At 39.5% G+C, this 17121-nt stretch overlaps 1 protein-coding gene across 3 annotated transcripts in view; it reads right to left on the bottom strand.

Annotated features, from left to right (window-relative positions):
- Window positions 1-2058: 2058 nt before the first annotated feature.
- Window positions 2059-17121, bottom strand: part of CD226 (CD226 molecule) — a 58286-nt gene continuing 43223 nt past the window's right edge. For 2 of the 3 annotated variants that reach the window (XM_036323323.1, XM_036323322.1), the window contains 3 exons: window positions 10129-10231; window positions 5948-6005; window positions 2059-3576 (listed from right to left, as the gene is read on the bottom strand). In XM_036323323.1, the coding sequence (XP_036179216.1) occupies window positions 3463-3576; window positions 5948-6005; window positions 10129-10231 (275 nt within the window). In that variant the 3' untranslated portion in view covers window positions 2059-3462. The remainder of the gene's footprint in view (window positions 3577-5947; window positions 6006-10128; window positions 10232-17121) is intronic. The other variant, XM_036323324.1, reaches the window with a different exon arrangement.

The following is a 17121-nucleotide window of genomic DNA, read 5'->3' as shown; positions in this document are numbered from 1 at the left end:
AGCACTCTGACCCTGAACTGCACCCACTTACAAAATGCACTGAGTGCTGCATCGAGAAGCTACAAAGTGCCAGTGGTTTGCATTGCTCTGCATGTAACATTCCCTGTAAATGTTATTCTGTAGAAAATCTTGCCTAATATTCTTTGGTGGCAAATGAAACTAATGATCGTGGGGCACTGCATGTTATTCATTCAAACAGAGAAAACAGTATAGTATGTCAAGGTGAGTATTTGCATGCAAAACCCCAAAGTCTGAAATTACCCATAAACCTGGAAAAATGTTCTAAAAGAAGGTAACTATATAACATCATTCAAACAGGGAAAATAGGCAATAAGTGGGGAATATTGCAGACATGTATCACCCATACCTCCAATTTAGATCTTTTCTTACACCTTACAACAGCGTTAGTACTTTAAACTGGGAAAAACATAATATGTAAACCAACCTTGAACACTTATAAAATTTCCTGAGCAAGCACTGCAGTTATTCTAGAAATTCCAGGTCTGCCTGTGACTACCTATCACTAGCAATAGAAAAGTGAGTTGTTGTTTTTAAACGTCTTATTTTTCAGATAAATGTATGAAAGCCTAGATAGAGACTTAGCTTAGAATAATCCAATGAACAAACCAATGAAAAAAATATACTAATTTATGAATGTAAAGGTCAACACTTTCTAGACACTACATTCTAATAATGGCCAAACTAATGATGATAATAAAATAATGGTGTTACATGTTTATGTCATTTTATATTTTTCAAAGATATTTTCTTATCACTTTCATGGAAAGAAGCTAAACTTGATGTTCACAATTTAACATCTCCACCTATACTTTATAAGCATCTTAATTCTACAATATCTTGGATCAAGCAGTAAAGAATATAGCACATTGTGCCCAGCCAGTGTGGCTCAATAGTTGAGGGTCAACCTATGAGCCAGGAAGTCAGGGTTCGATTCCCAGTCAGGGCACATGCCCAGGATTGTGAGCTCCATCCTCAGTGTGGGGTGTAAAGGAGGCAGTCAATCAATGATTCTCTCTCATCATTGTTGTTTCTAACTCTCTCTCCCTTTCTCTCTGAAATCAATAAAAACATATTTTAAAAAATAAGAACACAGCACGTTGTGATAAATCAGGAGACATATGCTGATTACAGGGCTTCCTAATTACAATGTGGACTCTACGCATTTGGAATATTACTGCAATGCAGCTGTAGGTTTTTCTTTAATACAGTGCTAGATAAACCAACATAATAACTAAACCTGCTAAAACTATTTTTAGTTTACTCTATCTTGTAAGTTGACATATTTTAAATGTATATTTTTTTAGTAATAAACTGAATTACTTAAAACATTCTATGAGCCCTAGCCGGTTTGGCTCAGTGGATAGAGCGTTGGCCTGCGGACTGAAGGGTCCCAGGTTCGATTCTGGCCAAGGGCACCTGCCTGGGTTTCAGGCTCAATCCCCAGTAGCGGGTGTGCAGGAGGCAGCCAACCAATGATCCCCTCTCATCATTGATGTTTCTATCTCTCCTTCTCCCTTCCTCTCTGAAATCAATAAAGAAATATATATTTTTTAAAAACATTCTATGAATCTGAATAGTTACTAACTACAAATGAGAGCCCCATCCGCCTGTCTCCCACCCATAAGCATGATGACAAGTTAAGGACATTTCTGTGCCATTTGCTCAGCACCCATAGAGGCCTTTCAATGATGTTTCACGGTCACTCTGATGATAATATAATCAACACCTAATCATGGTAGGTTAATTAGATGCATCCCTTCCCTGACAAAACTATGCATTCTATAACGACATTTAATAAACCTCTCATCAAACAGCAATTTTCTTTAATTGGTTACTTTAATGTAAATATTAAAATAGTGGCATTCAAAGGAAATAGATTTTTATTTAATGTATTATATATCAATATAAATTATATATGTAAAGAAGAATCTTAGGAAGCATCTTGCTTCCTAAGTAGCACCTTGCAAAAAAAGATTTAAAATATAATTTAATTCAATTCTGACCTTTTATTCAGTGGATCTGTTTTTATCTCTTTCCTTATTAACAACCAGAATAGCAGGTACAACAAATTCTGTGTGTGTGTGTGTGTGTGTGTGTGTGTGTTTGTACACTCACACAATATATATATGTACATATATGTGTGTGTGTATAACATATGGCAGTATTTTAAAACTCTAGCAAACTATGTATAATATTAACGAAAATACAATGAAAGTGCTTTGTTAAGATGTTCAGAGGAGAAAAAAAGGAATGAACAGAATTTCACCAGTTAACAGCTGAGCGTGGAATAGGAATAGTAGGGAGGTCAGAGAAATTTCCACGGAGGAGGGCTCAAAATCCCTGAAAAAAATCCTGAACTGTATCATATAAGTAAACTCTCTACCAAACAGAAACAAAGATTATGAATTTTCCAAGAGTTGTGGACAGCCATCTTGGAAGCACAAGAGGGAAGTTCGAATGAGTTACACCAGTGGTCGGAAAACTCATTAGTCAACAGAGCCAGATATCAATAGTACGATTGAAATTTCTTTTGAGAGCCAAATTTTTTAAACTTAAACTATATGGGTAGGTACATTGTTATTAACTTAATTAGGGTGCTCCTAAGGCTTAGGAAGAGCCACACTCAAGGGGCCAAAGAGCCGCATGTGGCTCACGAGCCGCAGTTTGCCGACCACGGAGTTAGACCAACACCAGTGAAGTGTATGCAATGCCATGGAAAGGGGTCCAGAAGCTGGTTTGTGCCCACACTTGATTTCAGACATGACATTTAAGTCCTGGTCAATAACCTTTGCCTGAAGCTTGACCTCCCCGGATGGCTCCATTACATGAGTCAGTAAGTTGCCTTTCATGTCTAAGCTAATTAGAGTCGGGTTGCCTGAAACATTTCTGTTAAGAATGTTCTCTAGATGATGTAGGTCACCAACACCAGAAAGAACAAGGCAGGTGGATCCGGTGGTTTCATGTCCAGGCCAGCAGCAGGGCTTGCACTGTAGCTCAGGGGCAAGACAGACAGGCACCTCTATGCCCTGAGCACAGTCCTGGGATGAGGAAGCAGAAGAGTCTCTGATGTCTTCCAGGCCATCACAGCTGCCCCTTCCGGTCAGAGGTGATGAGACCCATAGACAGGAGATTGTCTTTAACATTTTGTCATATTCTGTTTTGTTAATGTACCCAAAATTGTGTATGTATCTTATAACTGTTTTTAGAAATTGGCACATAGGCTTCTATTACTTATTAGGCGGAGATTTCATATGTAAATGTAGTAGAGAATCTTTTTTCCATCGTTTTGTTGGGGAATTAAATAGGGTGCTGTTTGGATTGAAAAAAAGTAAAATATATTCAGTCTACTGGCATCCAGGGTAGACACTGAATAGTGGGAAGAAATTGTATAAAGATCCATGGATTTAACAGTCATAAATTTGCTCAGATCAAGAAAAAAGCTTAGGCTCTAGTCTTCGGTCTCCGGGAGAAGGTTGGGTAGTTGACATAAATGTCTTCTCCTGCACCATCTGATGGTTGACTGATGGAGAAGGAAGTTCTGTAGTTGTTAGATGCCTAGAAAGATAGGCAGAGAAGGTGTCAATAATTCACTAAGGTGTCAATTATTCACTAAGGTGTCAATAAGCAGCTAACAAAGACACTGAAAACAAATATCTTCTCCATTCAACTACATGTCAATAAGCAGCGAACAAAGACACCAAAAACAAATATCTTCTCCATTCAGCTACAATAGAGGTCAAATTTCTATTACAATTAATTTCATAAAACATCCTCTTTATTATATTGAACTTCTGTGAGACATCACATTCTTGACTTGCAAGGCCCCGAGTAAGATGCAACAGAGGCCTGGTCTACATCATCTCTTGCTACACTGGGTTTATAAAACACCTGTTTAGATGCAAAACTCCCTTTCCCAATGTCAGGGGTTTTGATTAGAGCAATTCTCATTTTTATATGGAAAGTCTCCTATAGTATTTTCCCATTGTGGGCCTCATTAATTAATTTCTGTTGAATAAATGTCATCAGAGGCCATACTTTTTTATTTTATTTTTATTTTTTAAATTTGTCTTTATTGTTGAAAGTATTACAGATGTCCCCTTATTCTCCCTATTGATCTCCTTCACCCTAATCCTGCCCCCACCCAGGCCTTCACCACACTATTGTCTGTGTCTATGGGTTATGCATATACATATGCATATAGGTTCTTTGGGTAATCCTTCCCGTGCCTCCCTACCCCTTTCCCTCAGATTCATCAGTCTGTTCCATGCTTCCATGTTTTAAAGAACAGTACATGGTGTCTTCTATTAAAAATAAGCAACTGAACACAATAAATTAACAAAATAAACTGATAGTGCCTTTCAAGATAATGTTATCATTAGAGTGGCTTTGGTGTTTTCAAAGAGAAAGAAAGTTCAAGTGTCATTGTTACTTATATAGCCTGTTGATAAAAAAAAAAAAAAAGATCAAGTAAGTCTAACTTCATCTTAATATCAGCTTAAAATCTAACTTTATAATCATCATTCAAAATACCATTATTTTATAAAAGCCTGAAAAAAGTTGAATACATAATGTAGGAAGTTGCAAAGCTCCTTCCTGCCTCTGAAGTTCACAGCAACAACTGTGGCTTTGTTTTGGCTTGAGTGGGCAATAGCTAAGGACAAAGAACAAATCCCAAAGTTGTATAAAACAGACCACTGATTAGCTGGTGCAGGAGTGGCAGGACTTCTTGAGTCGTTGTGGTTGGTGCCAAAAAAGTAAGCCATGAATTATTCAGAAAAAAGAAATATTTTTGCAAAGAGTACCTACTTAATAGAAGAAAAATTTAAACTGATAGATTATTGAGAAGTCTGAAGCACACATATTAAATTGTCAGAAACATTTTAGTACTTGGCTTTTTGACTGGGTAGAGTTTAATGATAAGTAATTAAGTCGAAGAGAAATGGATGTAATTGTAGATAACACTTGGGGAAATGTTTTATTGTAAAATTCCCTAAACAGAATAATATGTGTTAAAGGGAATATTTGACCCATTGTGAAGACATGAGCATCCCTCTTATCTACAAACACAGATGAAATTTTCTCTTTCCAGTAAACAAAAGTGGGCATGTGCAAATGAGGATGAAATGGTTACACTTCATGAGACATCTGCAGCCCCTTGGAAGGCTCTTTAGCTTTATAATCTGAACACCCATTAATTAATCAATTAAGCAAAAGGTCAGACCATTTATGTAGTTTAATTTAGTCCTCACAATAACTTTATGGCATAAAAACATAATTATGCCCTGTATTGGGTCAGATAGTGTTCCCCAAATTTATGTTCTTCCAAGACCTTCATGATGTGACCCTATGTGAAAATAGGTTTATTATAAACACACACACACACACTCACACAGGGAAGAATGCCATGTGAAGACAGAGGCAGAGTCTGGAGTGATGAGGCCACAAGCCACGGAATGTCAAGGAGTGCCAGAAGCCAGCAGAAACTCGGAGAGAAGCATGGAACAGATTCTCACCCCAAGGAGGAACTGATTCTATTGAGACCTTGATTTTAGACTTCAACCCTCCAGAACTGCAAGAGAATGGATTTTTGTTGTTCTAAATCACCCACTTTGTGGGTATTTGGTGTGGCAGCCTAGGAAACCAATACAGATTTTGGTATTGTGCAGTGCTGATTATTATGTTGGTATGATTGCTCTTTTCTTTATATTAATGTAAAAACAGTTTTGAAGGGTATTAATAATAGGAGAATAGTTCAGAAAATAACTATTTCATCAAATAGCTGACACTTAAATTACAGGCAATTGCACGGCCAGTTTGTTGAAAGGAGAATAAAAAAGAAGATTGCTAATTGCCAAATGACCTGAGTTTACAAAACTTATGATGTACAAGGAAAGAGGGGGGGAATGACAACTCTGAGAAAACTTACCTTATTCTGTGTGGCCTGGGGCTCTTTACCTTGGACACTTTTCTGTCTCCTTCTCTTCCTGGAAATACATATTCAATAGAGGTATTAAAAATTACACTCCAGACTAATGTTATTTCAAATCCTGTATATGCCTCACCTGTGCCCTAGCTCACATGCCCTTACTAAATACGTTGAAGTAGCTACCCACAGTTACTTTACTAGTATACATACTTACCCAACTGTTCTTTATTTCCCCACCTTCTCCAATGTGTTTCCAGATGGTAGAAGCAACTAAAGTAATATCCACCCAGTGGACACTAGTCATTAATCCCAGTGAGCTTAGTAAAGAATGGTTCATAGTGGGTTATTACATAAATAGCTTATGGCCCTCTCCAAATTATTTCAGACTTGATTTCCCACAATTAAAACTTCCTTTTAAATGCTATTGGAATAACTTCTTGGGTGCCAATGATAATATAATTAAGCTTTATAAAATCATCTAGGTGTTTACTAAACCAGCCGTATAGGTTACATTTTTTTTAATTTCATTTTTTTACAAAAGAAACCTCTCTTATTTACCAGGTTGGGGGACTGAGGCAAAGACAAGAGTAACTTGCCCCACATCACATGGTTGGTTAGTGGTAGCATCAGATTGGAGTCCACAGCCCTCCCTCTTAACTACTATGTTCTCCTACTCTAGGGCCATGGGTTGCAGTCGACGGGGCAGTCTGGAGCTATGCTTTTGAATAATTTCTCCAGGTTCCAATTAAAACTATAAAAACCTAACTTCAAGAGAAGTCTTTGAAAAGAAAATACAGGAAAAGAAGAAAAGAAACTACTGTGATTGAATACATTAGCTCAGATAACTACATACAAGTGTGAAGAATGGTTTCACGGGGAGATGGGGATCCTTTTCATCTTCCTAAAGGAGATTCTTATTGAACAACAAAGAAGGGACAAAAGTGTAGAGTTGTTTTTTAAAGATGAGCTTAGAATTCCTTCATGGAAATTGTGAAAATCAGGCAAGATAGTTTCTCTCCCGGGAAAGGTGTTCAGGTGGTGGATGTTGACCTTGATGGTATCTTCTAGTTACTATGAAATCCTCCACCATCTCAACCTAATCACAAACTTACCTATTCTATGTGCTTTTATTTATTTGTTTACATATTATTGAAACAATTTATTTACTTATTTTACATGTAAGTGTACTACATGCAAGCATATTTCTAGGTATTTTATGTAAATTATTTACTGCTCAAAAAAATCTATGCTGTAGGTGTTACTATCTGCTTTTTACAAATGAGGAAACTGAGACACTGATCTATGACTTTTGATCTTTTGTTAAGTCATGGTTTGCAAGGCTTGTATATCATAATATAGAGTTAAATGTCCCAAATAGGGCCAAATATATATACATTTTTTACATAAAACTAGAATATACAATGTAATGAAGAGAAGACAACATGAAGCTTAGAGTCAGATGATCTGTGTTGACTTGTGCTTTGCAATTTACTAGTTATTTGCATCTCCAAAGTTCAGTCCTCTCATCTGCAAAATAAAGACAGTAAATACATTGTGGTGTATTCTAGGTTGACCAGCCATTCTGGTTTGTGGATTCTAAAGTTTCCCAGAGGTGAGGGATTTTAGCGCTGAAACCTGGAGAATCCCAGGCAGACCAGACACCCTACTTGTAGTGAACATCAACGTTGACAATAAATGTAAAAATAAGTGTCTAACCCTTTGCTCATTAAATATTAAAATTCTTCTTATGAACACTGGTGTCCACATGTAGACTGTCACGCTTGCTTACCGGGGCTAGGCCCTTCTGCCAGCCATGATCGCTTGACAGTGTTACTATTCTGATCTAACTGGGAGCAGAGAAAGTGCTTGGAGAGCCTCTCCACCCCGTCCCTAGGGGCTGGGTGTGCAGGAAGAACCAGTTTCCTCCAGGCACACTGTGACTTACTCTGCCTTCTATCCAAGTCAATACATTTGAAGCGACAAGGGTGTTTTAAACAGTCGTGAGGACAGAGTTCAGATGGTCACTGTTTAGCCCTGGTGTCATTTTTCCAAACATGTCCACATGCTGATATAGTGACAAGGTGGGAAAACAAGTGCTTTTCCCTTGCATTTGCCCAATGATGAACCCAGCCCAGGAATCTTTTTATCACTTTGAACCAAGGGGGGGGACAATATAGTCTACGGTTCAATTTAGCTATTCCTGTAAAAGTGATGCATTTTCATGAAACTCAATCCTTCATGTCCAGCATCTAGGACCCTCCAGAGACCTGCTGTCACTCATTCTGTCTGGGCCCCCGAGTGTTTCTGCGGCCACAGTTCCCCTCGGTGCATTTCTTATCCACCAAGGTGGAGCAGTAGAGAATCCTCAATGTCACTAACATCCCATCCCAGGCTCCTTACCCCAAGTGGCTGATTTCTGACCAGAGGAAGCTTTGAGGGCATCCGGGTGACAGAGAGAAAGGAAAAATGACAGTTCGGCGTTTCAATTTAATTAGACAAATGCTTATTGACCATCCATTATTTGGAAAGATTAGCACTAAATGCTATCAAACTAAAAAATGAATAAAACATAACCACTGCCATCATGAATAGAAGGAAAGACAAGTGTGAATGTGATTAAATTAGCAAGCAGGCTGCAAGGTATAGCAGATGAGAAGCACGAGGGATTCCGGAGAGTGAGGCCATGTCTCTGGGCAGAGAGGGAGAGAGGCAGGACAGACCTCCAACAGGGACAGGTGGCCCACACCTTGAATGGTCCACAGGATTAAGGCTAAACATAGAGGAAACAGCACTTTGGTGGCGTGAAACAATGGAAAGAGAGCCAAGTGTGCTCACAGAAAAGTTGCAGTTTTAACAAAATTTGTCAATACTGAGCGGAATAAGAAAAGGAGAAAATATGAATGGAAATTAGACTGGGGTCAGAACGACAGGGCTCATTGCGTTTTGCCTTTATTCTAGTGACAGGGGATCGGTAACAGGAGGTTTTAAACAGGATGTTGACATGGCCAGCCTTAACTTTCAGGAAAGGAACCAGGAAAACCCAGGGGCATTAGAAAGAGAGGAGATGTTGTGAGTAGATTGCAGAGTGTGAATAAAATCAGGGGAGTGATGATAAGAGCTTTCAAAAAGGTGGGGGCGGGGGGGGGGGAGATGGAGATGAGACAGAGAAATCCTCTGGAAATCCAATCAATAAGCCATGCATGTGTGTGTAATATTACCATGCATCTGTGGCAATATTCTGGGGAGAGAAGAATGGGGAATGGATGGATTCATCCATCCAATAAACATGTATAAAGTGTCTTTCAATGCTGTGCTAGACACGCCAAATGTAGACATCAAATGCTTGGTCTCCTCCTCCCTTAGGAAGGTAACCTTAGTTGGAACACAGTATATCCACCCCTGTGTGATCACAGCTAAGACTGCAACAGACACTTAGGCATGTGAGTGAGTGACTATGGAGAGCTAGGAAGGGAAGAAAGGGTTCACCAAGAATATCCTAGAAACTTCCAAGTGTGCCATGGACATGAAAGGTAGGACACTAAGAGGCCAGTGGCCACCTGCTCTCTCTAAGATCGCCCCTCCCAACCTCTTTCTTCCTTGATAATTTTTAATAAGAACATCTAAATTGTTTGTTTCAGAGAATAGACAGCCATTTAAATAATGTTGTTTGCTTATTAGAATATGTGCTTCATCATATCTCGTTCACCACTGCCAAAAGAAATAGCTGATGAATAAGTGAAGGCTTTATTACTGTTGGATCCAGTCCTCCTCTCTCTCTCTCTCTCTCTCTCTCTCTCTCTCTCTCTCTCTCTCTCTCTCTCTCTCTCTCTCTCACACACACACACACACACACACACACCACTCCTCACCCAACAGCTTTTTTTTCCTAAAGGAGAAGGAAGATCAATGGAGTAGGAGACAGAGAGGAGGCAATAGGCATATGAAAGCTTTGTTAATATGGGGCAGACGGCCAGCTCCTACTAATTATTAAGTGAATGACTCTCCCCTTTTCCTCCACTATTACCACAATTCTTTCCTCTCCTTTGTGTAAGAAAAGCACTCAAAAAAACATATGTGAGTGCTAAGACAGCTTGGCCAATGCTGGGTGATTAATTGTAGAGATCCTCGAACATCGGAATCGCTCAGGGTAAACAAGATTCAGAAGGAGGCGCAATGCTCACCTGTTATACAGAATGACAATGACAGCGGCAATTAGGATAACAAACAGCAACGATAAAACTGCCCCTACAACCATCCAGAGGACATATTGGTTGTCGTTTTTACCTAAGAGAAAAAAATTATAGTAGAAATTAGGAATTCAGCCAAAGCCAGCCAAAAGGAAGACAGAAAAATGAGAAAAGATACATCCATCATCGTAGAGGCACAACTGAAAACAAACAACCAATCCAAGAGAGAAAAAAAACACAGGATGAGATAAGGGAAAAATATAATTTTCCGTTCAGTCTACTAAGTATTTCGGACTCCTGACAGATTTTTGCTGGTTCTTCGATCTCTAAGATTTGATTTGACACCTTAAGAATAAGAATAGAAAGAGTGTATGCCTGAGACAGATATCCCTTCATTCTAATGAGCTCCTGATTGCAAATGTAAAATCTTTTAAGAAAAAAAAAAACCATCAAAATAGTATACAAGGAGTGAGGGCATGAGTGGGGGGGATAGGGGGTAACGTGGGGATAAGGACACATATGTAATAGCTTAATCAATAAAAATTTTTTAAATAGTATACAAATAAAGATTACTTAAATACGATGTATTAAGTACATTCAACACACAACAGTATGTAACTTTGTTGTTTATAAGTAGAATTTTGTTTAAAAACTATTTTCTACGCAGTTGGGATTAATGGTAAAAAAAATAATCAGCAAAAAAAAATGTGTTATTCCAACTCAGTGCTTCCATGGAAAGAACCACAGTCCAGGAATTTGAAATTCCCACCCTGGTTCTTTCACTATCTAGTTTAAAATATACAAACAAACTAGAGGGAAGGGGGAGAGAGAGAGAGAGAGAGAGAGAGAGAGAGAGAGAGAGAGAGAGAGAGAGAGAGGAGCATTAATGAGAGAGAATCATTGAGCGGCTGCTTCCTGCATGCCCCCCACTGGGGATTGAGCCTGCAACCCAGGCATGTGCCCTTGACCAGAATTGAACTGTGACCTCCTGGTTCAAAGATTGATGCTTAAACGCTGAGCCACACCAGCCAGGCTCACTATTATGTTTTTTGACCTCCAGCAAAACCTTAACCTTCTCTGCATGCCTTTCTTCCTCTGTCCACTGATGACAATGACGACACTTCTGATTAAATCACAGAATTATGGCGACAATATCCAAGAGTAACAAACTACTAGAGAGACATCAATCACCTCTGTAGTATGACCCCGGTGAGCTCAGAGCGCATTTCATCTGTAAACTGTCCTCCTGCCCACAGCACACCTCACCCACTGCCACCCACAGAGCTCCCTCCCAAGAGAAGAACGCCACCCATTTGTGCTGTTGCTGGGAATGGGATGGAACTGGAACCCAGCGCCTGTCTTTATTGCCACCTTTTTTGGGGAGAGCAAACATGCAAGATGGGTATAAGCCAAGGCAGAAACAGCACAACTTTCCGGCTCTGGAAATTAGAGCCCCAATGCTGGTCCTGTGATTCCTGGCTCTCTAGAATCCCACAGTAACTGGAGAAATCACACTTCTCACTGGATTTTTAACAATCTGACAGATTATTTCTCCCTTCCTAATTCACTATTTAGCTACTATTTTGTTCATGCTAAGAGTTCAAAGTCTACACCCACTCATTCTTTTGCAAGTATTACTGCGAAGAGAACCTAAGTTAAATAATGAACAATACTTTTATACTTTAAATTCATTTAAACTATTAGGCGAATAAAAGTATATAAACTTGTCCAAATTTGATGGGAAGAGTAACTTACTCAGAGCAAAAATAAGTTATTCCAACTACAAAAGGAACAATTAAACTTTCTCCCCATTAAATAAGAAATTAACATTTTGAAGCTCTTGGCACATTATGAAAATAAACAAAATACCTGAAATTATTTTGCATTATAACCCAGGACTATAAAAGGACTTGCTATACTGAAATAATTTGAATATAATATATGCTAAGGTTAAATCAAACAGGCAATCATAGCAAGAAAATAAGAGTTATTATCAATAAGTTCATTGACAGTATTCTGGGAGAATTGTTTAACTACATTTTTAAAATGCTATTTAGATCGTTATTACAGTAAAAAATCTCGGTGAAGTAGAGATCTGAATTTTTATGGAAATACTAGAATAAAATATAAATAAAGCTCTGAATGAGAAATGACTTTCCCATTTATAAAAATAAATAAATATACAGGCTTGAGCCAGTCAAAATGAAAAATAACTGTAGGTCAAATTATTACAAATGAGATGTAAAGATAAACATAATATTGGTAGGTTGTTTTATCATATCCTTGCTATTGAGAAAAAGGTACATAAGACAATGAGAGCTATAACTTATTAACGAAAAGCTCTTAAAGAGTAAGTTGCTATAAAAGGAAGCCTGTGGTGAGATTGCCCATCACAAGTTCTTTGAGAAGCAAAAACTGCTGCAACCTGCAACAAAAAAGAAATTGTTCTCTGTGTCACACCCTTTAATGTTTGATTAATTGCTTTATTCCAAAGAAAAATTCAAAACTGTATAACATTTCTAACAACAAAAAGAAAATCCTCATTTCCCAAGAGTAGACAAACCAGCCAGACTCTGCAGCTGGGGTTGTCAAACTTCATTTGCATCTGAATTACCTGATGGCTGAGCCCCACCCTCAGAGTGTCTGACCCTTTAGGCCTGGGTGGCTCCCAGAATTCACAGCTCTCCTGTAAAGTCTAAGATGCTGGTCTAGGGGCCACCCTGCATCTCATGGCTATGGGCAATGGAATGATGTAAAGAATCCCAAGGAAATGAAAAACTGCTGACTATAGATAGAAAGTGAAGTAAAATTTCAAAACCAGAATTCACAATCGCACAGTTCTCAATCAAGTATGGAACTTACTCAGGAAAAAACAGCCTGCAAGGCAACAGCATGCCAACATTTTAAAGTGATGGTCTTCAGGGAATAGAATTAAAAGCAATTGTTTCTTTAGACTTTTTGGTATTTTCCAAACTGTCTAAATGATATATTGCTTTTATTAATCGGGGGGAGGCGGGTAAATAGCTCAAAAATTTAAAGGCCTGCATGCTTAAAACAGAATAATCTGCCAACATTTAATGGTTATATTTAAAGTGCAGGCTGTAGAGAGCTACTTTGTAGAAAGGACCACAGAACCCGTAAGAATTAAGTTGGCATTGTTTTTATTAAACTCTAAATTAGATGCCTGAAGTAGAAACCGCTCAAAAGGATGGCCACTTATTTCACAATGTCCAATTATAGATACAAGTTTCCAATGCATTCTGTATTGTAAAATATGTTACCGCTTTCCACCTCTTCTGGTAATGCTTGACCTGCTAGAGTCAGATCTGTTCACTCATTCGTCTTTTAATACATAATATTTCAAGGCATGTGTTTTGGTTCATCAGAATTTCAAATCCATGGGTTTATGTCTTAAGTGAAGTTTTTGTTTTGTTTTGTTTTTTGTTATTAGGTCTGAGATATAACTCTCTTATTTATTTATTTACTTACTTACTGACTTTCAGTTTTATTTTGTATTGGTTTCAAGTGTATAGCTTGGTGGTTAGACAATCATATATTTTACATGGTGTTCCCCTGATATTCCCAGTATCCCAACTGGCACCTTGACTGGACAACCAATGGACCTGGGCTGCCTGTCACTACTTGAGACAATTAAGTAGAGACATATATATGAGCATTTATTCCAATAATGCCAGTAGGTCATCCACAAAAAATCTGCTCTATTGCTCCCTCCCCTCCTCACCGCCCCCTCCCCCCCCCCCATAGTTAGAAGGACAACAATTACATGAAATTAAGAATTACAGGCAAGAGAAAGTAGGCAAAGAATAATGGTCACAGGTTAGAAGCAATGCATGCTGAGGGGGTCGCAGAGGGCGGGTGCCTCTGGGCACCTCTGGGACCAGATTACAGATAATAGGGGCTAGGGGTTGCAAAGTGTGGGTGCCTCCAGGACTAGACTGCTTCAGCCACAGGTTGTAAATCTTTAATGATAGGCAGTTCTCGGGGAAAGGAGGATGGACTGCATTCGGATGGATAGCTCCCATGTCCCAGGGCATACAACTCACAGGCAGGTTAGAATATGCTTTCTGTAATCAGAACAGTCACAATTGATTAAATCATTTGCCATTGGTGATTAGTTCATCCCAGCCCCTCTCCCCTCAGGGGACGGGGCTCAAAGTTCCAAACCTCTAACCAGAGGATCCCTCTTCAGGCAACTAGCCCTATCCTGCAGCTACCTAGGGGCCTTCAGCCACCAGTCCCTCATTAACATAAAAAGTCACTACATTCTCGAGACCAAGGGTCTCCGAAGCCCTTGTGTCAGGAACTGGGGACTAAGACCAACTATTATAGCAAAAGAGGCTCCTTGCAGTCCCCCTCCTCCATTCCACAGAAAATGGCAAGTGTTTAGGCACTCTGTGAAAGAAGCAAGAGACCCAACAGCTATTTCCTTATTGCAGGAGCTCACATTGTTTTGAAAGGTCCTGGCTGATTTAAAAACACCCATGGAACAAGCCTTTTCCCATAAGAAATAATGGGAACAGCGTGGGGGGCAGGTAGGATTCAGTAACACTGCAGGAGACTGGGCCATGGAGAGCATCCCAGCCTCCAGCCAGTCCTGCCTTTCCCCATTTCCCGCCCTTCCTCTGCCTTCATGTGAGCCATCAGGACTTAGAACCCCGTGGTGCAACCACGCAGCTCGCTGAGCACGTATGGCTAAAAACACAAATGTACAAAAGAAAAGCAAACAGCACTGGATGCTTTAGGGAGTTAATTGACAGTCCTAACATTCACTATTTCTTAACTTCCGCTAACAGATCTTTGGTTAAGAAACATCAGCCTGGAAATCTCCCTCTTAAAGAAAGAAGAATGCTTGTCTATTCTCAGCAGCCACTATTTTACTGACTTCCCCCACCCACCCACATTCTTCCCAATGGTGTGTTGATTCATAGGAGGCCAAAAGTGTCGTGAACCATACCGCCATTATTTTCCCTCCCATCAAAGAGGATAAATACAGTTAAAATAAATTGTCAGTGAGATATATAAATGAACAATTCACTCCAGGGCTGCAGCCCTCATGATAAGTATTTATGGCTGAGTCATAAACCCTTACAAGGCCCATGATAGGAATGCTGCCAGGTCTCCCCTCAGGGCCAGGTGGACAGCAGTGGGCAGTAAAGTTATTGCTTCTCCTGAATTAGAGTTTGGGGTGGGTTAGTGAGTGAGAAAACAGTGGGGTCAGGTTAGCGAGTGAAGTCACTCAGGGCCTAAATATCTGAACTGAGAAGCATGCTGGGAAAAACTCACAGAGCCTAACCCTCTAGGTAGCCTGGGTGGGTCATAGGGGTTATCAGTTAGAGTTATTCTTACATTTTTGCCTCGTTAAAAAAGAAGCAGAAAAACTGGATTTATTTCCGGGTACAGATGGAATATGCAATGTGTGACTTCCCACAGGGTAAGGATGTGTGAGCAGACAGCCTCAGGATTACCCGGTCTACTGCAAGTTTTTACTTACTACACATATAATGCAAATATCCAACCTCCGGCCACCTTCGACATCATTTTGATGAAAACACAGAGATTGAGGAGAGATGTCCTGGGGCCCAGACCTGTCTTCTAATTCTAATTTTCTTCCCTTGGAATATCCCTTGTCCTCCCAAATGCTTTTTTTTTTTTTTTCAATTGCAAAGTGGTGATTAAGTCAACCCCAAAAGTGGAAATGGGGCTTAGGTAAAACAGATAGAGGAGCTTTATATATTTAAGCAACAACTGATATGTAAATTATGAATAAGCCTACTTACATTTTGTATCTATACATTCGAAGTTAGGGGTAAATAACTCATTTCTATTCTTTTTGTGTTGGAATTCCATGTTGAACAACCAGTCATGAGTGACAGAGGAATCTTGCTCCTGAGGGCATGCCCACCTTCATGGGGAAGAGCAGAGGGTGTGTTGGTAAAAACTTGTGAAACAGGTGTAAGTGTGGAGGACCACTGGAAAGAACAGTAGCCGGAAGCCGGCTGAACTTTCCTGTATGCCTGAACTATTTAGCAAGTGGATATTGGTGTGGTAATATTATTTTAAAGGTCAACTTTCTTTGTACCAGTCGATTTTATACTCTGTATTTCAGAAATCTTTCCTGTTGTATAGCAAGAAGGTCCTAGGAGATAAATTATTTTCAGACAATTAAAGGACCATGACATCTACCTGTAATCCTTCTTCTGTGTGAACAGCAACTACCCGCCCTCAAAATAAAAGTACTGTCGGATTTTAGCTGAGAAACATAGACACTGAGAGTCTTAACGATTGTCCTGCAGCAAGCCAATGAGGGAAGCGAGCTTCTACCAGGAGTGGGCAAACTTTTTGACTCGAGGGCCACAATGGGTTCTTAAACTGGACCGGAGGGCCGGAACAAAAGCATGGATGGAGTGTTTGTGTGAACTAATATAAATTCAAAGTAAACATCATTACATAAAAGGGTACAGTCTTTTTTTTCAATAGTTTTATTCACGGGCCGTAGCTTGCCCACGGCTGTAACCCCATGTACAGATTTTGCTACAGTGGGTTTGCCTCTCCCGATGGTAAATGACTTACGCACTTACAAATGTTATATCATTTGGGAAACATAGTCTAAGATTGGCTGTAACGTTTACCTACTCGATCTAGCTACATTTTCTGGTGTCATTACCTGCGTGATGCCCTACTATGGGCCAAGGTTCTCTACAGTGACTGGTGAGTGGATGGCAAGGGTTACCTAAGTCAGCATATGTGGACGGTGACATTCTTTGACTTGGTACACCTGTCGAGAAAGTTTTCAAGATTGACTCCACCATATTAGACACTTCACCTTTTCCCCCCGAATATTTCTGTCTGGCTGTATTTCTTGAGCATGTACCTCAATTTTTATAAACACCTATTATTTAAAGGAGACTGTATTCATGCATCATAAGTCAGAATGTCAAGACTGCATGCACACTGTTCACCTTCTCA

Source organism: Myotis myotis, unplaced genomic scaffold (assembly GCF_014108235.1).
Source record: "Myotis myotis isolate mMyoMyo1 unplaced genomic scaffold, mMyoMyo1.p scaffold_m19_p_9, whole genome shotgun sequence".
NCBI classification, from domain to species: Eukaryota; Metazoa; Chordata; class Mammalia; order Chiroptera; family Vespertilionidae; genus Myotis; species Myotis myotis.
This window is presented reverse-complemented; position numbering and strand designations above follow the sequence as displayed.